This window comes from Brachyhypopomus gauderio, chromosome 2, assembly GCF_052324685.1.
Source record: "Brachyhypopomus gauderio isolate BG-103 chromosome 2, BGAUD_0.2, whole genome shotgun sequence".
Lineage (NCBI taxonomy): Eukaryota > Metazoa > Chordata > Actinopteri > Gymnotiformes > Hypopomidae > Brachyhypopomus > Brachyhypopomus gauderio.
In genome coordinates, this window is record NC_135212.1 from 39,773,835 (window position 1) to 39,795,598 (window position 21,764).

At 48.8% G+C, this 21,764-nt stretch overlaps 1 protein-coding gene across 2 annotated transcripts in view; it reads right to left on the reverse strand.

Moving 5' to 3' along the window:
• asic2 (acid-sensing (proton-gated) ion channel 2) overlaps positions 1-19,471 on the reverse strand; it is a 332,386-nt gene extending 312,915 nt beyond the window's left edge. Inside the window, exons 1-2 of one of the 2 annotated variants that reach the window (XM_076995766.1) lie at positions 18,193-19,471; positions 13,264-13,878 (exon numbers count right to left, since the gene is read on the reverse strand). In XM_076995766.1, coding sequence (XP_076851881.1) covers positions 13,264-13,866 — 603 coding nt within the window. In that variant the 5' untranslated portion in view covers positions 13,867-13,878; positions 18,193-19,471. Of the gene's footprint in view, positions 1-13,263; positions 13,879-14,618; positions 14,911-18,192 lie in introns of those variants that run through there. The other variant, XM_076995763.1, reaches the window with a different exon arrangement.
• Between the last annotated feature and the right edge of the window lie 2,293 nt (positions 19,472-21,764).

A 21,764-nucleotide genomic window follows, 5' to 3' on the forward strand; every position in this document is an offset into this window, starting at 1 on the left:
GATTCCTGGTATTCAGAGTGTGTAATCTGTGAAAGTCCCTGAAGAGCAGGAGTATGTGTAAGACAGCTCAGGAGACGCCGAACCCAGACACAGACTGAAGGAGGTCACAGACGTACCAGAGTGGAGCAGCACTACACAGTTTAAAGATTTGAGAACACACATTAATACCAGATAACCCCCTTTATGCTATTTATCTTATGACTATCAAAGCTTAGTACAGTTTCTAGTGGCATTTGTTCTAATTCCATAAATCAAACTATTTTTATTCTTCTTCTTCTAGGTTTAAGAATTACATTTCTTAAAAATGTAATCCAGAGAAAGAACATCTACTCTGTAGTTCCAGATAACATCTCATTGCAAATAATAATCCACAACTCCTACCGTCATTTCTGTACTCTGATGTGGACCGGCTGCCCGTCCCAGTATCCTGCCCTGTCTGCAGTGTCCTGCCCCTGTCTGCAGTGTCCTGCCCCTGTCTGCAGTATGGGAGCTTGTCTGTTCTCTTTCAGGAATTTCATGACTGATTTTGGCCACAGGGCTGATCTTAGCCTGAGGCTATTAATATATATTTATGTTGCAATAAATAAACATGTAAGCACTAATGCAATAAGCAAACACAAATAAGCATTATTATGAAAAAAGCACATGTATACATAATAGACACATTCTTGAAGCAATTTATGAAGATGGCCAGTGTAAACATGGCAGAGAAAACACTTCTGCACACTGAGAACACAGTGCATCAGGACACTACTGAACAATCAGAACATCATGAGTGACTGTACATCAGGGCACCTCTGAACACTAAGAACCAGGGCTTAATTTGTAAATCAAACGTTGCCGGAACGCATTGTAACCTGAGCGAGGGGGGGTGTGGCGTTGGCGAACGTAATTTGTTGAGCAGGGGGGGGGGTGCGAACGTAAATTGTTGAGCGGGGGGCGTTGGCGAACGTAAAATGGACACAGATTGAGTGTTATATCGCCGGTGGTTGGCGCCAGAGCTAGCGAACTAGTAACTCACGCAATGCGTGAGAGTTGGCAACCCAGCGGACAACATTAAATGTTACCGGATCGAGGCAGACAGTTACCGGAACGCACGCTTCAAAATTAAACAGTTCCCGGATCCTGTTCCGGCAGGATCCGGCTCAAATTAAGCCCTGCTAAGAACACCACGAATGACAATACATCGGGACACTACTGAACACTGACAGTAAGACTGGCAGGCTTACACTTACACCTCTGCACACATAAGAACACCACCTCAATGTAGTGCCTTTTTAAATGTGTGTAAAAACCCTGATACAATAATGTAAATAATCCTGATACAGTAATGTGGATAATCCTGATACAGTAATGTAAATAACCCTGATACAGTAATGTGGATAATCCTGATACAGTAATGTGGATAATCCTGATACAGTAATGTAAATAACCCTGATACAGTAATGTGGATAATCCTGATACAGTACTGTAAATAACCCTGATACAGTAATGTGGATATCCCTGATACGATAATGTAAATAACCCTGATACAGTAATGTGGATATCCCTGATACAGTAATGTAAATAACCCTGATACAGTAATGTGGATAATCCTGTGGATAATCAGTATAATCCTGATACAGTAATGTAAATAACCTTGATACAGTAATGTGGATAATCCTGATACAGTAATGTAAATAACTGATACAGTAATGTGGATAATCCTGATACAGTAATGTAAATAACCCTGATACCGTAATGTAAATAACCCTGATACAGTAATGTGGATAATCCTGATACAGTAATGTGGATAATCCTGATACAGTAATGTAAATAACCCTGATACAGTAATGTGGATATCCCTGATACGATAGTGTAAATAATCATGATACAGTAATGTGGATATCCCTGATGCAGTAATGTGGATAATCTTGATACAGTCATGTAAATAACCCTGATACAGTAATGTGGATAATCCTGATACAGTAATGTAAATAATCCTGATACAGTAATGTGGATAATCCTGATACGATAATGTAAATAATCATGATACCGTAATGTGGATAACCCTGATACAGTACTGTGGATAATCTTGATACAGTCATGTAAATATCCTTGATACAGTAATGTGCAGTTGAAGAGCGATTAGAGGAAGCCAAGACATTGAGAAACCAAAGATGCCCCAATGAGACATCAATGAAACATCAACAACGCTCGTGTGGAAGATTATGTCCATAACTGATGTAAACCTTTCAGATGGAGGTTTCCAAAACGTTGGGTTTAGCAACTATAGGCAGAAACCTTTAATATGCAGGGAAGGCAGACAGATGGTAGAAGTGCTAATAGCCACTGACATTAACCTGTGTGCTTCCACAGACCAGCATGCAGTGCAGTAAATGCCAGCGCTGCATGATCACTTGGGCATGGAAACGTCCTATAGCCAGATGTGCTGCCTGTAACAGCACTGAGAGGGGGGGTGGGGGGCACCGCTTAGATCTCAACATGGTTTACAACAACTACTGCAGGATCTCAACATGGTTTACACCAACTACTGCAGGATCTCAACATGGTTTACACCAACTGCTACAGGATCTCAACATGGTTTACACCAACTACTGCAGGATCTCAACATGGTTTACACCAACTACTGCAGGATCTCAACATGGTTTACACCAACTGCTGCAGGATCACAACATGGTTTACACCAATTGCTGCAGGATCTCAACATGGTTTACACCAACTACTCAACATGGTTTACACCAACTACTGCAGGATCTCAACATGGTTTACACCATCTGCTGCAGGATCGCAACATGGTTTACACCAACTGCTACAGGATCTCAACATGGTTTACACCAACTACTGCAGGATCTCAACATGGTTTACACCAACTACTGCAGGATCTCAACATGGTTTACACCAACTACTCAACATGGTTTACACCAACTACTGCAGGATCTCAACATGGTTTACACCATCTGCTGCAGGATCGCAACATGGTTTACACCAACTGCTACAGGATCTCAACATGGTTTACACCAACTACTGCAGGATCTCAACATGGTTTACACCAACTACTGCAGGATCTCAACATGGTTTACACCAACTACTCAACATGGTTTACACCAACTACTGCAGGATCTCAACATGGTTTACACCATCTGCTGCAGGATCGCAACATGGTTTACACCAACTGCTACAGGATCTCAACATGGTTAACACCAACTGCTGCAGGATCTCAACATGGTTTACACCAACTGCTGCAGGATCTCAACATGGTTTACACCATCTGCTGCAGGATCGCAACATGGTTTACACCAACTGCTACAGGATCTCAACATGGTTTACACCAACTACTGCAGGATCTCAACATGGTTTACACCAACTACTGCAGGATCTCAACATGGTTTACACCAACTACTGCAGGATCTCAACATGGTTTACACCAACTACTGCAGGATCTCAACATGGTTTACACCAACTGCTCAACATGGTTTACACCAACTGCTACGGGATCTCAACATGGTTTACACCAACTGCTGCAGGATCTCAACATGGTTTACACCAACTACTGCAGGATCTCAACATGGTTTACACCAACTGCTGCAGGATCTCAACATGGTTTACACCAACTACTCAACATGGTTTACACCAACTACTGCAGGATCTCAACATGGTTTACACCATCTGCTGCAGGATCGCAACATGGTTTACACCAACTGCTACAGGATCTCAACATGGTTTACACCAACTACTGCAGGATCTAAACATGGTTTACACCAACTACTGCAGGATCTAAACATGGTTTACACCAACTACTGCAAGATCCCAACATAGTTTACACCAACTACTCTAGGATCTCAACATGGTTTAAGCCAACTACTGTACCGAAAGAATGAGATCACAAATACAAGCGCCTGAAATGAGTTTTCTACGCAGGGTGTCCAGTAGGACTGCCACTAACGATCTATATTTCTATAGATTCAACGACTACCGGTATTTTATCAATTGGTCGACTAGTCTAAACGATTACCGTAATTTTCTGCCAAACAAAAACAAAAAACTGTCTCTCTTGTAAGTTACATTTATTCTGATAACAAACTATCATAATACAGAACAAAACATGTAAAACAGCTTTATAATGCAAATTGTTAGTGTAAAACTTTACTCTCCAGCATAGTAAACATAAAAAAAGAAGGCTTATTCAGTGATGTAACTTGAAATTCCACATTTCTAATAAACCCTTTATCAAATTCAAGTTTTCTATATTAAACAAAGTGCAAACTACTTTTAAACGGCCTCTTCATCATAGTAAACAAACAAAAAAGAGTGCTTAAGTCGACTGTGCAAAATCATTTCCTTTTCTGGTGGCCCATCTTCCAGAAGAGCGCCAGTGTGCTTCCGTTTAAGGTGTTCGTGCATCACGCTGGTGCTGCCATGATACGCCAGTAAAGATTTGCATAGTGTACAAATAACCTTTTTTTCTTCAGCCAATTTAAAGTAACACCATATTTGGATGCTTTTGGTCTTTGTAGACTTTTGCGAAGCTCCTTTGGCTCTGCTGCCCTAGTGTCCAGGCTCTGCCTTAGAGATAAGGTACGGAGTATGGTCATCTGGGAGAGGTTCGGAGTAGAGTTGCGGCTCCTCCACGTAGAGAGGAGCCAGTTGAGATGGTTCAGGCATCTGGTCTGGATGCCACCTGGGCGCCTCCCTAGAGAAGTGCTCCGGGCATGTCCAACTGGGAGGAGACCCCGCGGAAGACCCAGGACATGCTGGAGTGATTATATCTCTCGGCTGTCCTGGGAACGCCTTGGTATCCCCCCAGAAGAGCTAGAAGAGGTGGCTGGGGAGAGGGAAACCTGGACCTCTTTGCTTAGGCTACTGCCCCCGCGACCCAGACCTGGATAAGCAGACGAGATGGATGGACTGTAGGATCTCAACATGGTTTATGCCAGCTACTGATCTCGCACAAGCACATACACATGCGTACACACATGTGCACACACACACATGCACTATAACACATATATCAGTGCAGTAGGACAGATAATGTGCAATTTTAACCATGTTATAAGACAGGCAATGTGCACTTATATCAATGTAAATCCAGTCTGGGTCACAGTCCAGGGTCAACACGGATATCAATACAAACAAAAAGGAAAAACCAGGTAGACTGAACCTGAAACAATAACAGGCAAGAATAACAAGCATTCAAATACAATACTATAACCAGACAGATGCAAAATGTACTTCACAAAGACAATAACCAATACAATAACCGACCCTGCACAAGGCACACCACAGGGTTTACATACACTAACTAACAAGGGATGGGAACACTATACTAGAAAATGGGGGGAACACACATGAGAAGGCGGAGATACAGATAGGAAAGAGGGACCAAACTGACAGATACTAGTGCTGGAACACCAAAACAAAGGGAGACAAAAGGGGCTAAAGGGAACCAGAAACAAGACTGACAGGAAGGGGCGGAGCTGGGCATGACACTCGCACCTCTGTCAGACACACCTCTGGCATTCTGGCATTTTCCCTGCAACTCTAAACACCTGATTTCACCAATTACAAAGCCATGATAATGTAATACAGGTGTGTTAGAGCAGGATGTCCAGAGTACACAGGCCTGGGTCACTCACTACTCACCATCTACCCTACTCACACACATGCACTCTTACACACACACACACACACACACACACACACACACACACAGATGATGGTCCATAGTCCATGTCTGCTTTTCTGAGCATGTGACAGCACGCGCACACACACACACACACACACACACACACACACACACACACACACACACACTTTGCTGTCACCACTGTACACCCCTCTTCCTGTAGTGTGTCCTGTTTCCGTGGCACACAGGGACATGTGTGCAGACACCGCTGCTCCATACACACTCACTCTTTCAGATAATTACTCCCCCGCTACTACGTGCAACAAAGGACTATCATTAGATATTATATTCAAGAGGATACACAAGTGGGAGTACACACAGTACATACCCAGATGCACGCACGCACGCGCACACACACACACACACACACACACACACACACACACACCCCCCTCTGGGCAGCTCCAGTCTCTATGCTTCTCCATCATGACAACACAGCTAAAGAGGTCTATTCTCCCCACAGTCATCCATGTGATGCAACTTAACCAAACATCACTCCAACACTGATCTGATTTCCTGGGACACCACTGTTTATACACTCGCCGGCCACTTTATTAGGTACACCTTGCTAGTACCGAGTTGGACCCCTTTTGCCTTCAGAACTGCCTTAATACTTCATTGCATAGATTCAACAAGGTTCTGGAAACATTCCTCAGAGAGTCTGGTCCATATTGACATATCATCACACAGTTGCTGCAGATTTGTCAGCTGCACATCCAAAATGCGAATCTCCCTCTCCACCACATCCCAAAGCTGCTCTATTGGATTGAGATCTAGTGACTGTGGAGGCCATTTGAGTACAGTGAACTCACTGTTGTGTTCAAGAAACCAGCCTGACAGGATTCACGTTTTATGACATGGCGCGTTATCCTGTTGGAAGGTTTACACTGTGGTCATAAAGGGATGGACATTGTCAGCAACAATACTCAGGTAGGCTGTGGCATTGATACGATGCTCAATTAGTACGAATGGGCCAAAAGTGTGCCAGGAAAATATCCCATGATCCCACACGATTGCACGACTACCGCTCACTGGATATTTTCTCTTTTTCAGACCATTCTCTGTAAACCCTAGAGATGTACATGAAAATCCCAGTACATCAGCACTTTCTAAAATACTCCAGCCCGTCTGGAACCAACAACCATGCCACGTTCAAAGTCACTTAAATCACTTTTCGTCCCCATTCTGAGGCTCGGTTTGAACTGCAGCAGATCGTCTAGGCCATGTCTACATGCCTAAATGCATTGAGTTGCTGCCATGTGATTAGATGATTCAATATTTGCATTAATGAGCATGTGAACAGGTGTAACTAATAAAGTGGCCATTGAGTATAATGGTGTGTCTGACTCATCTGGGAAACAATCTAGGAAACACACAGGTGTGTCTGCCACACAGCAGATCCACAAGTCTCGTGAAACATATCCCTACACAGCGTAGACCCTGGAGATACCCTCACAGCTTCAACCCTGGAGATCCCCTCACAGCTTCGACCCTGGAGATCCCCTCACAGCTTCGACCCTGGAGATCCCCTCACAGCTTAGACCCTGGAGATCCCCTCACAGCTTCGACCCTGGAGATCCCCTCACAGCTTCGACCCTGGAGATCCCCTCACAGCTTCGACCCTGGAGATCCCCTCACAGCTTCGACCCTGGAGATCCCCTCACAGCTTCGACCCTGGAGATCCCCTCACAGCTTCGACCCTGGAGATCCCCTCACAGCTTAGACCCTGGAGATCCCCTCACAGCTTAGACCCTGGAGATCCCCTCACAGCTTAGACCCTGGAGATCCCCTCACAGCTTCAACCCTGGAGATCCCCTCACAGCTTCAACCCTGGAGATCCCCTCACAGCTTAGACCCTGGAGATCCCCTCACAGCTTCGACCCTGGAGATCCCCTCACAGCTTAGACCCTGGAGATCCCCTCACAGCTTAGACCCTGGAGATCCCCTCACAGCTTAAACCCTGGAGATACCCTCACAGCTTAAACCCTGGAGATACCCTCACAGCTTAGACCCTGGAGATCCCCTCACAGCTTCGACCCTGGAGATCCCCTCACAGCTTCAACCCTGGAGATCCCCTTACAGCTTAGACCCTGGAGATCCCCTCACAGCTTAGACCCTGGAGATCCCCTCACAGCTTAGACCCTGGAGATCCCCTCACAGCTTAGACCCTGGAGATCCCCTCACAGCTTCAACCCTGGAGATCCCCTCACAGCTTAGACCCTGGAGATCCCCTCACAGCTTAGACCCTGGAGATCCCCTCACAGCTTAGACCCTGGAGATCCCCTCACAGCTTAGACCCTGGAGATCCCCTCACAGCTTCAACCCTGGAGATCCCCTCACAGCTTAGACCCTGGAGATCCCCTCACAGCTTAGACCCTGGAGATCCCCTCACAGCTTAGACCCTGGAGATCCCCTCACAGCTTTGACCCTGGAGATACCCTCACAGCTTCAACCCTGGAGATACCCTCACAGCTTAGACCCTGGAGATCCCCTCACAGCTTAAACCCTGGAGATCCCCTCACAGCTTTGACCCTGGAGATACCCTCACAGCTTTGACCCTGGAGATCCCCTCACAGCTTTGACCCTGAAGATACCCTCACAGCTTAGACCCTGGAGATCCCCTCACAGCTTAGACCCTGGAGATCCCCTCACAGCTTAGACCCTGGAGAGGGCTGACAGCACGCACGCCCACCCCCCCATCCCAGGATCTCCCTCAGACTCGTAAAGAAATATATAAACAACAAAGATGTGAAAGACAAGAACAAAAACAACGAACATGTGAACAACAAGTGGGGAAAGGAGGAAGTGCTACACCACAGCAGCAGAGCCGATGAGACTATGATCACCAATCCCACCAATCCCACTACTCCCACTACTCCCACTACTCCCACCAATCCCACCAATCCCACTACTCCCACTACTCCCACTACTCCCACTACTGCCACCAATCCCACCAATCCCACTACTCCCACTACTCCCACTACTCCCACTACTCCCCTGAGTCCAGGTCCTGCTCACAGACACTTATCTTCTCACTGGCTGCTCAGATACACATTAAGGCTGTTTGCTCCAACTGGAATCAAAATGACAGCAACTTAAAACTCCTGAGTTGTGTTAGAAATATAGTTAAATCTATAGCATAAAATAATTGAATTACAGGTCTATGTGCAGGCGAAGAAATGTTTGCTATTTTCTTGAGTGGCACAGACACAAAAACTGGGTGGGATCACCTGAATGCAAAATCTACTGGTGCGGTTAGGTGTACAGATGCAATATCCAATCGAATTAAGTCACCTTGTAGGCACACGGTGTGAGCATAAATTGTGAGCGTAAAGTGTGCAAATAAAGTGTGAATGTAAATAGTGAGTGTAAAGTGTGTGTAAAGTCTGCTCATAATCAATCAATCAAATTTTATTTATATAGCGCTTTTTACAACAGTTATTGTCACAAAGCAGCTTTACAAGTGTCCAAGTCCAAGCCCCCAGTGAGCGAGCCAAGGGCGACAGTGGCAAGGAAAAACTCCCTAAGAACAAGAGGAAGAAACCTTGAGAGGAACCCAGACTCAGGGGGGACCCATCCTCCTCTGGCCAACGCTGGTCACCATAAGGTGACAGTGAACATTTCATCATGGCATCTAGAGTGCACGGATGTGGAAACAGACACAGAGTCGCAGTCACAAAGCAAAACTATATGGCTGTGAAGCAAAATTTTGTTGCAGTTAATAAGCACAAACTTTATATTTACATAACTGTGATATGATTCATTATTTACATTACATAAATTTCCATGCGTAACTATATGATTCACATGTGATAGTCACAACTGAATTTATTTTTGCTTAAATTAATTGTATTTAGTTATGAACTGGGAAGTACATTTTAGTGGGGTGATGTTCCTAGTCAAAATGCCGTTGTGAGAAACTAGATGTGTTTTAATGTGTCTGCTTGAACCCGTGTTGGCGTGCGTTTGCGCTAATGTGAAATGTGCCATATTTTTGTCAATTGTGATTTTTCACCGCAATCGAATTTTTACCCATCTGTGCAGTTAGAACACACACACACACACACACACACTAGTGATAACTAGGGGGCTGTGGATCACACGTGCCCAGAGCGGTGGGCAGCCCTAGCCCGGCACCCAGGGAGCAGTTGGGGTTAGATGCCTTACACAAGGGCACCTCAGTCATGGCCTCAGGTCTGGGAATTGAACCCACAACCCTCTGGTCACAAGACCAGTTCCCTACCACAGGACCATGACTGCCCCGGTAAGCGCAGGTATAAGAACATGACGGCGCAAGCTCGGGTTTAACACAACACGAGACTGATGGGGCTCTTATTGCTGTGTGTCAAACCAGCCCAACATGCGTGTCCACCCTACAAAACCAGTCGAATGTGGCGTTAGGCGGAGTCACCTTCCCTGCACAGCTACCAGGTCAGAACGCTAGATGGTTTATTTAGAGCAGGAATGAGAACGGTTCATTTGTTACCCGTTCAATAAGCCATTTTTTTTTTTGCAGTGAAGATGGAATAAAACAGTGATTCACCAGCGGAGGTCACCAGTGTGTGATGAGAGACAGCATCAACTACACTGAATTCAGAATCAGAATCGCCTCTGTGGGGAAGTCACGGGGCTCGCCGCGTGGTTAATAACAGATCAAAACATCAACCTAATTGAGCACAACTGCACAGTCGGAGCGAGGTCACGGCGGGGTTCCTGGAACATCTGAAGATGTTTCCAGATTCGCTTTTGCTCCCAGCTGGTGGTTTTGTTTTGCCATGCGTGGACAGGGAGACTCGGAGAGAGAGACATCCCCTCTGACTTACTGCACTCTCCGCTGCTTTCGCAGACAGCTGTTGGGGAATAACAAAGACGGAGGGTGATAATGTGCTGTATTTACACCCTCCGGCTTTAACGTAACAGGATGAAGAACAGATCAAGATATGGGATGTTTCCTCGCAGTTAAAGCACGAGAAAGCCTAGAGTCCAACGATTTTCAAATCACATCGAACAAATTCACACCTGGTGTTCCGCCTCTGTGTGCACTCAGCAAACAAACATCATGACCTGTCAGCATATCAGTTTAAAACAGCCATGCTAACCTAGTCATTAATTTCATTAATCAATTTACTCTCATTTTAATGACTACACATTCTGATATAGTATATGTCTATTTGGCAGTGTTTCTCCAAACTCTCAAAAGGGAAACCCTGATCATGAAGCCATTTGGTAAGGCAGACCTCCTGAGGGCCTTATTTACTAACTCTGCATGGGTGAGAGAAAAGGACCGGGCTCATTCACCACGTTGTTCTCACCATAGATCTCAGATCAGTCACACCACAGCACAGACCACAGCACACAGCCCATTTTCTCTAATACAAGTGGTGGGATGTAAGACATTTCTGCCATTCACCTGCCATTCATAGAAATGCACCGAGATCAGACTTAAATAGGGAGACACACTTAGAGACACCAAAATCAGACACTCACAGGGAGATGCACATTTAGACAAACCAACATCTGACATGTACATAGAGACACATTTACAGCAGGTATGCAGATGGAGAGGCATCAACATCAGACACTCACAGGGGAGATGTACACAGACACACACCGACATCAGACACACAGGGGACCGCACACACAGCTAACCAGGCTTTTATTATTTTTCCAAAAGAGGGGAGAGTTCACACACACACACACAGAGAGAGAAAGGGTTGATCTTCAAAGCAGAGCACAACACACAGCTATTTCGCATTTCTCTCTCTCCCTCTCTAGCCCTTTCTCTCCCTCCCTCCCTCCCTCACTCTCTCAGGGCCTCCAGAGGAACAGTGCATGAGAGAATCAAAGTGTACATATCTGATGTCACTGTCTTCACCTGTCTCCCTCTTTATCTGTCTCTCTCGGAATAAACAAGGAAGAAACACACAATATCTGACCTTATGACTGACTTTTCATAAGTGTCTAACTCACTAGTAACCATTTACAAACATGACATTAATGCAGAAGCTTAATGCAAGGTTAGAATGTTTACACATATAATATTTAAGCTACTCCAGACAGAATATTTTATGTGTGGGAAATTTGAGCTCAAACAGGAACCTGTGACATTTGGGTTCGTGGGGCTGAATATGGCAGAAAGTGTTCCAGTTCAGCTGCTACACTTCAGCAGCAGATAAACGTCCAGATCCTGCTGCTTCAGAGCTAGAGTGATCCTGCAGGAGTGAAGTGATCCCCCAGGACAGGAGTGATCCCCCAGGACAGGAGTGATCCCCCAGGAGAGGAGTGATCCCCCAGGACAGGAGTGATCCCTCAGGACAGGAGTGATCCCTCAGGACAGGAGTGATCCCCCAGGACAGGAGTGATCCCCCAGGAGAGGAGTGATCCCCCAGGAGAGGAGTGATCCCCCAGGAGAGGAGTGATCCCCCAGGACAGGAGTGATCCCTCAGGACAGGAGTGATCCCCCAGGACAGGAGTGATCCCCCAGGAGAGCACAGCAGTTCTCCTTGGCCAGCCCATCACTGCCTTACTCACTTGCCTGACCACACACACACACACACACACACAAACAAGACGATGTCTGTCTGTGTTCTGCTCAGCCCACCATGGCACCTGCAACTCTTACATCAAAGCCAGCTGGCAGCGTCAAGGTTGCAGCTTTACCTCTAAAACCTTTTAACACAGCAGTGCTGCAAAGCCACGCCCACTGCTGTGGCAAGCAGCTGATTGGTTATTAAACATATGACTGATAAGGGAATGATGGCAAAATGAAGGTATTCAGCAGGTGCTCCACCTGAAAGTTGTGAACTGCAGGACTTACCTCTGTGTCTCACCCTGTAGGACATAACTATGTCTCACCCCATAGGACATAACTATATCTCACCCCATAGGACATAACTATGTCTCACCCCATAGGACATAACTATATCTCACCCCATAGGACATAACTATGTCTCACCCCATAGGACATAACTATATCTCACCCCATAGGACATAACTATGTCTCACCCCATAGGACATAACTATATCTCACCCCATAGGACATAACTATGTCTCACCCCATAGGATAGAACCATGTCTCACCCCGTAGGATAGAACCATGTCTCACCCCATAGGATAGAACTATGTCTAACCTGCAGGACATATTATGTGTGTCTCACCCCACAGGTCTGCTGAGTCTGGATGTGATAAGAGAATTCAGATGGGACTTCAATACAACAACATATCTTCCTTACACTTCCTTACACACATCCTTAAACATTTCTTTAGGTTGTAGCATAGGCCGTCTGGTCCTGCAGTCTACACAAACACACCAGAGTTCCACATCATCAGGAAGTTCTGGCAGCATCCCCATGGCAACAACACCACATGACGGCGAGTCCCCAGCGTCGCCTAAAACGACGGCGACACATGAAGACGCCCTAACAGATGCCCCCCCCCCCCCCCCCCCCACCGCCCAGCAATTCATCACGCTTGTGCACGCCAACGCACGCTTGTGCACGCCAACGCCCGCAATTCATCACGCTTGTGCGGGAAGTCACGCTCGTAAGCGTCCGGTCCCGGCGACCCGGTCCACTCACCGTCTTGAAGTCGCGGTGGCTACACTCCTGGCCCTGGTAACGACAGGACAGCATCATCTCCTTCAGGTCGTGTCCCACGCGCTCGGCGAACTCCCGCATGCTGAAGGGGCGTGGCCGAAAACCGCTGAAGTTGGCGCGCTGGGCCAGCGAGTCCAGCACGGCAGGCTCGGCCTGCTGGGGCGAGGCCACCTGCATGTGCACGTCCAGCAGGGCCAGCAGCTCGCCCGCGTGGTACAGGTCGTTCCGGCTCAGGCGCGTGAAGCGGTAGGCGTTGAGGTTGCACACGGTGACGGCGGGGAAGACCAAGCTGGCCGAGGCCACGGCGTCCACGCTGGTCACGTGCGGGTAGGACAGGAAGTGGCCGAGGTGCTGGGCGGTCTCCAGCACCAGCAGACCCAAACAGGCCAGCAGGGCGGCGCCCCAGAGCAGGCGACGCAGTGGCGAGCGGCGAGAGGACGGACGCGGGAAGACGAAACGCAGGCCGTGCAGCGTGCTGCCCTGGGCAAAGGATCGCCATGACGACGAGACGCCCAGGACGCCCGTGCCCACGCTGCCCGTCTCCCCACTGACCTCACTGCCAGAACTGTCCTTCAGCTCCATCATCAGCACACACACCTGCAGAGAGGAGAACACACACCTGTCAGTCGTCACACACCTGCAGAGAGGAGAATACACACCTGTCAGCACTCACACACACCTGCAGAGAGAATACACACCTGTGAGCACACACACACACCTGCAGAGTGAACACACCTGCGAGCGCTCACACACACACACACACCTGCAGAGAGAACACACACCTGACAGCACTCACTCACACAGCTGCAGAGAGAACACACACCTGTCAACACTCACACACCTGTCAACACACACACCTGCAGAGAGAACACACACCTGTACACACACACACCTGCAGAGAGAACACACACCTGTCCACACTCACACACACCTGTAGAGAGGAGATTACACACTTATCAAAGCACACACACACACCTAGAGATGAGAACACACACCTGTCAACACTCACACAGATACACACCACACTCCCACTCAGCCAGATACACACCAGCAGAGAACAGAGCGCAAACCTGTCAACACACTGACACACACAACACACCTGCAGAGAAGAGTGTGCAAACCTGTCAACACTCACAGACACATTTGAGTGTGTGTACGAGTGTTGACAGATGTGTGCTCTCCTCTAACACACACACACACCTAAAGAGTGCACACACTTCCTTAACCCCTCCTATCTCCTATCTCCCATCTTACTCTCTCCATCAAACCCCACACACCCGTACATCTGTTTTCCTGTCTCTCTCCCTCTCTGTGTGTCTCTCCTGCCCCACACACACCTCCATCTCTCCTGCAAGAGAAGCTCGGTGCTGCTGTCGAGCACCACCACCCTTCCCACAGTCACGCTGAGAGCTTCCCGGAGCACGTGGACGTGGGACAGAGTGAGAGCCGGGGACGTGAGCTATAATGAATGATGATGACGACAGCGTCTGTACCAGAGTCCTCCGAACGAAGGTGTGATGGAGTGAGAGAGATGGAGTGAGAGAGATGTGCAGACAGACAGAAACAGGAGAAAGTGAGTCAGCCAAAAGCCTTAACACAGCCTTGCAGTGTTCTACACACACACACTTACACACACAGCACACAGAGCCGAAGAAATAAGAAACGTCCTTTAGATACCAACTGATGAGACTACACAGAGACAGAGATGAGGTTTACACAGAGAGGTAGTTTACACAGAGACAGAGAGAAAGAGGGAGTTGACAGGGAGCATATGAAGCCCTACTGTCCCTATAAATAAGTACCAGGAAGACCTAGAAACACATGAGAACAGTCAGGAGGGAAGGAGCCGCAGAGATTATGCTCCAGATAAGCACGGAGACCAGAGACAGAAGAGAGAGGGGAGAGGACCCAGGTGAAACCTGCATGCCTCCCTCAACCACGCCAGCCATCACTACACACACCACGCCAGCTACACACATGCCAGCCATCACTACACACCACGCCAGCTACACACACGCCAGTCATCACTACACACACCACGCCAGCTACACACACGCCAGCCATCACTACACACACCACGCCAGCTACACACACGCCAGCCATCACTACACACACCACGCCAGCCATCACTACACACACGCCAGCCATCACTACACACACCACGCCAGCTACACACACGCCAGCCATCACTACACACACCACGCCAGCCATCACTACACACACGCCAGCCATCACTACACACACCACGCCAGCTACACACACGCCAGCCATCACTACACACACCACGCCAGCTACACACACGCCAGCCATCACTACACACACCACGCCAGCTACACACACGCCAGCCATCACTACACACACCACGCCAGCTACACACACGCCAGCCATCACTACACACACCACGCCAGCTACACACACGCCAGCCATCACTACACACACCACGCCAGCTACACACACGCCAGCCATCACTACACACACCACGCCAGCTACACACACGCCAGCCATCACTACACACCACGCCAGCTACACACACGCCAGTCATCACTACACACACCACGCCAGCTACACACACGCCAGTCATCACTACACACACGCCAGTCATCACTACACACACCACGCCAGCTACACACACGCCAGCCATCACTACACACACCACGCCAGCTACACACACGCCAGCCATCACTACACACCACGCCAGCTACACACACGCCAGCCATCACTACACACCACGCCAGCTACACACACGCCAGTCATCACTACACACACCACGCCAGCTACACACACGCCAGTCATCACTACACACACCACGCCAGCTACACACACGCCAGTCATCACTACACACCACGCCAGCTACACACACGCCAGTCATCACTACACACACGCCAGCCATCACTACACACACCACGCCAGCTACACACACGCCAGCCATCACTACACACACCACGCCAGCTACACACACGTCAGCCATCACTACACACCACGCCAGCTACACACACGCCAGCCATCACTACACACCACGCCAGCTACACACACGCCAGCCATCACTACACACACCACGCCAGCTACACACACGCCAGCCATCACTACACACACCACGCCAGCTACACACACGCCAGCCATCACTACACACACCACGCCAGCTACACACACGCCAGCCATCACTACACACACCACGCCAGCTACACACACGCCAGCCATCACTACACACACCACGCCAGCTACACACACGCCAGCCATCACTACACACACCACGCCAGCTACACACACGCCAGCCATCACTACACACACCACGCCAGCTACACACACGCCAGCCATCACTACACACACCACGCCAGCTACACACACGCCAGCCATCACTACACACACCACACCAGCCATCACTACACACACCACGCCAGCTACACACACACCAGCCATCACTACACACACCACGCCAGCCGTCACTACACACACCACGCCAGCTACACACATGCCAGCCATCACTACATACACTACGCCAGCCATCACTACACACACCACGCAAGCTACACACACCAGCCATCACTACACACACCACGCCAGCTACACACACCACGCCAGCCACACACACCACGCCAGCCATCACTACACACACCACGCCAGCCATCACTACACACACCACACCAGCTACACACACGCCAGCCATCACTACACACTCCACGCCAGCCACACACACCGTGCCAGCCATCACTACACACACCACGCCAGCCATCACTACACACACCACACCAGCTACACACACGCCAGCCATCACTACACACTCCACGCCAGCCACACACACCGTGCCAGCCATCACTACACACGCCAGCCATCACTACACACACCACGCCAGCTACACACACCACGCCAGCTACACACACGTCAGCCATCACTACACACCACACCAGCTACACACACGTCAGCCATCACTACACACCACGCCAGCTACACACACGCCAGCCATCACTACACACACCACGCCAGCTACACACACCACGCCAGCTACACACATGCCAGCCATCACTACACACACCACGCCAGCTACACATGCCAGCCATCACTACACACCACACCAGCTACACACACGCCAGCCATCACTACACACACCACGCCAGCTACACACACGTCAGCCATCACTACACACACCACGCCAGCCATCACTACACACACCACGCCAGCTACACACACACCAGCCATCACTACACACACCACGCCAGCCGTCACTACACACACCACGCCAGCTACACACATGCCAGCCATCACTACATACACTACGCCAGCCATCACTACACACACCACGCAAGCTACACACACCAGCCATCACTACACACACCACGCCAGCTACACACACCACGCCAGCCACACACACCACGCCAGCCATCACTACACACACCACGCCAGCCATCACTACACACACTACACCAGCTACACACACGCCAGCCATCACTACACACTCCACGCCAGCCACACACACCGTGCCAGCCATCACTACACACACCAGATATCACTACACACACCACGCCAGCTTCAGACACCACGCCAGCCACACACACCACGCCAGCCATCACTACACACACCACGCCAGCTAGCACTACACACACCAGTCCAGCTACACACCACACCAGCCATCACTACACACACACAAACACACACCAGTCATCACTACACACACCATGCCAGTTATCACTACACACACCAGCTCTCCTCCCCTCTTCTCTCCTTAATTCCGCAACTTTTCAGCCATATGTAACCTTCTGCCAGTGATAAATGGGAGACAGGAAATATACAGAAACTTAAACGCAGCATCTCAAACTTAGTCCTTCATTAACTCACACACACACACACACACACACACACACACACACACACAGGCACACACACACACTTTGGTCAGCCAATGACAATTCTAAGCACCTCACGTGCAGCCTAACGAGACAACATCCAGGCGTGCGTGTGTGTCTGGGACGAGTGTGTGTGGGTGTGTGTGTGTGTGAGAGAGCGAGAGAGAGAGAGAGAGGGAGGCAGATTTGGTGCTCCACGCGATGCTGATCCACAGAGTGTGCGCGGTGGTGCTGGGAGCTGGAGTCGCTGTGCCTTCCCGCCCGGGTCCAGACAGAAGTCCCTCTCCCTCCTCTTCCTTCTGCCGCCGTATTCACGCCGACGGTGGACGACTCACGGAGCCGGTACAGCCAGGAGCTGGTACAGCAGGGAGTCGCAAGCTTGTGCGCGCGCAGCGACACACACACACACACACACACACACACAGCGGCGTCCACCCTCGGTTCCTCTCGCACTCAGCGAGCCATTTACTCAAGTCTGTCTGTGTGTTGTCTTCTTTCCCTCTCTCTCTCGCTCCCTCTCTCCGGAGGCTGGTCCGCACACGCGTGTGCCACACACCTCAGGGTCCGCACGCCACGGGAAGGAGACGAGGCACACGGAGACGTTGCGAGAGGCGCAGAGAAGGAGAAGAGGGTTGAGAGGAGGGGTGAGGGGAGACGGAGCGAGGATGCCTGACGGTGCTTAGCAGCCGTCGCTCAGAGGTCTGAACACATGTACCAACACGTAGAGCATGTGTCTGTCTTTCTGTACTCCTGTGTCACAAATAGGGTAAGAGGTCCATCTACTAGAAATAAGACATGATGAGAAATGAGAGTGAGAGGGGCAGTAGGGTAGGGTACGAATGGGGCTGAGAATGGGGGTAGATGTTGGGGTTGGATTTGGGGTATGTGCTAAAGGTGTGAGGTTAGAGTATAGGAGTACGCTAGAGTATGGGGTAGATTAGTACAAGAAGGAGAGAAAATTGGCAGAGATGAAGGTGTACAGCGTGGCAACCACCTTGGATAAACGCATCTTATTTCTCTCTCGCTCTCTGCAGTAGATTCGACTAGTTGTTTTTTTTTGTCCTTTGAGCACGTTGCGTCTCGCGCTGCCGTGCAGAGCGCACTGGAGAGTGCACCGCTCGCGCCTTCTCTTAACCGCAGGCTCTACACTCGTCGGGTCAGACTCGTCAGGCTACAGCTTCAACCACGACAGCACGCGCGCGCACCATGGATTCAACCCTTCCAATCGGAGAAGGGGAGAAATTATACATCGTTTTTTAGAATGCATCATACATGCCAATGTCTCTGTTTGACAAGACCTTCCCCAGACCCTCTCCTGAGGGCGAGCTACTCCATTGCCGTCTGCGATCATCTCCCTCACTGTCGTTCTTTCGTCGTTCTCACCTGACCTGCGAGCGTTCGTCATTAGGTTCAGGTGACGTGTCAGTGCGCACGTGCACTTGTCCACGCGGCCGTACGACTGCGCGCGCTGCTTCATAACCTCCGCTTGGTAAAGGTCGCTGATGCCACGGTACCAATCAAATGGTACAAATACAAGGGTTGTACACTCAGTTTTCAAACAGAGATCAATAAAGAACAATACTACATGTAACTGCGTGCAACTGTTGACACATATTACACGATTGTGCACAATAACTTTAGGTAGGCCTTCAAAATGAATAAGAAGGGATTTAACCTGAACTCCCCCTGTGGGCCTGCGCTTCTATGGTACACATTCACCACACCTAAACCAAGGCGAGATCCCAGCAAACAGTGAACGTCCCGGGGACGTTCGCGGACGTTCTTATTAGAGGTTTTTTATAACGTTCGCGATAGGACGTTCCTAGGCCATAACGGACGTTCCCAGCAGGTCCCCTCGAAGTCCTGGCGGAACGTTCCCAAAGATACATTCACAGGACGTTCGGTGACGTCCCCGTATAGTCGTTGAAATAACGTTATTTTTGTTACATTTAGAGAACGTTTGAGAACGTCCGGACGTGGTCCCGCGACCGTTGTCATGGTGCGTGCGTGAAAGGCAGTCAGCTGATGTAGAATTTTACTCACTAGAGGATTAGCAAGCGGGAACATAAACGCACGAGCCGTCTTCTCGCGACGTAGGAACGTTAGCTAACATGAATATTCTGACAGAAGCCGTTATTTTAAATTCAAGGTGAGTCACCTACATTTGATTAAAATATGGTTAGCTAGTAAATACATATCTTAGTAAATTTATCTTCTGAGTTGCGGCTAATGTATGAGGTGATTTTAATAAACCCTCAGCTAACCCCTCTGGATAATCATAAAACCCGATCAGCAAAATCAAACAGTTGTACCAAAAACGGATGCCCATCTGTGGCTGGACATTATTTCTATATGGTCATGACTAGAGCTAAATTATCACTACGCTACGCTACCAAATGATAAAGTTATATGAATCACTGCATTAAGACTTCAATAGTAAGTAACGTTAACTGATGTTGATGGTCTCAGCCACAGATAACAGCCGACGATAGCATTCGCTATAAGTAGCTAGCCACATTAACAAGTTAATGCCAACTATAGCTACCTAGCTGGGTTAGCATTGATTTGAGTAGCTGATGTTCTTCAAGCAAAACGTTCAAATTACTTCATTTATCGAACGCTTTATTATAACTAGAGGTCACAAAATTAAATGTTAACAAACGTGTATCTTTGTCTATTTTAGGTTTCACCCCAAGAAACGTGTGAAAAGGAGGCTTGAAACGGCGTTCAAAATGCGCACAACAGACACTTTTTTCGCATTTCAAATAAATAATAATAACTTGTTTACAGCCTATCACTTCTTGTGTGTTCATTTTTATTCCATATGCAATACCCGGATTTACTAAATCAATAAAATCTAAGTTGTTTTAAAAGTAACATAAGAAGTAGACCTAAACAATTTAACACATAAGAGACGTTTAAAGGACGTTCCTTAAACGTCCGCTCATTGTCCTCTGGATGTTTCCAGGTGGTCCTACAAACGTCCTTTGTAACGTCCACTGAACGTCCCCTGAAACATTTTGGCGACCCTACAAAAAAACGTCCAGAGGACGTTCGCAGTGTTGGTTCGCGGGACGTCCTCGGGACGTTTTTTTGTTAGCTGGGATATTACTATGGGTTGCCCCAAAACGCCACAAACACAGCGCCTTATTTCCCAACCACGCGATATTTGTCTACTTAAATGTGAAATGTGTCTCGGTCAGTGCGCATCCATCAGATATGAGCCCGGTTCCGAGGGACGTGCGTTTGGGTCACGATTAGTCATGCGCGCCATCATTACAACGGCAAGCGGCGGATGAGAAACAAGACAGATCATGTCCAGCGTGAACAGGACCGGCGGGGCGACCTCTGGATTTACGACATATAGGTTTTTTGCCTCCTGAGCTTAAATGTGTAACGTTGGGCCACTAGATGTTACAGAACCGAGCCCCTAGGTGGTCAGGGAGGCGAGTTAAGACCCCGAATGAGAGCACAGTCATGTAGTCGTGGCCATTAACCAAAGGCCTGTTTGTCGTGATGTTATAATGACTGGAGCTGCTTTGTCGAAAAATACTGCTACCGTAACGAGTGTAAATCAGATGTGTGCTACTCTTGCGAAACCTGCTACTATTTAATGGGTTTCCATGTCCAGTCATGTGTATCTCA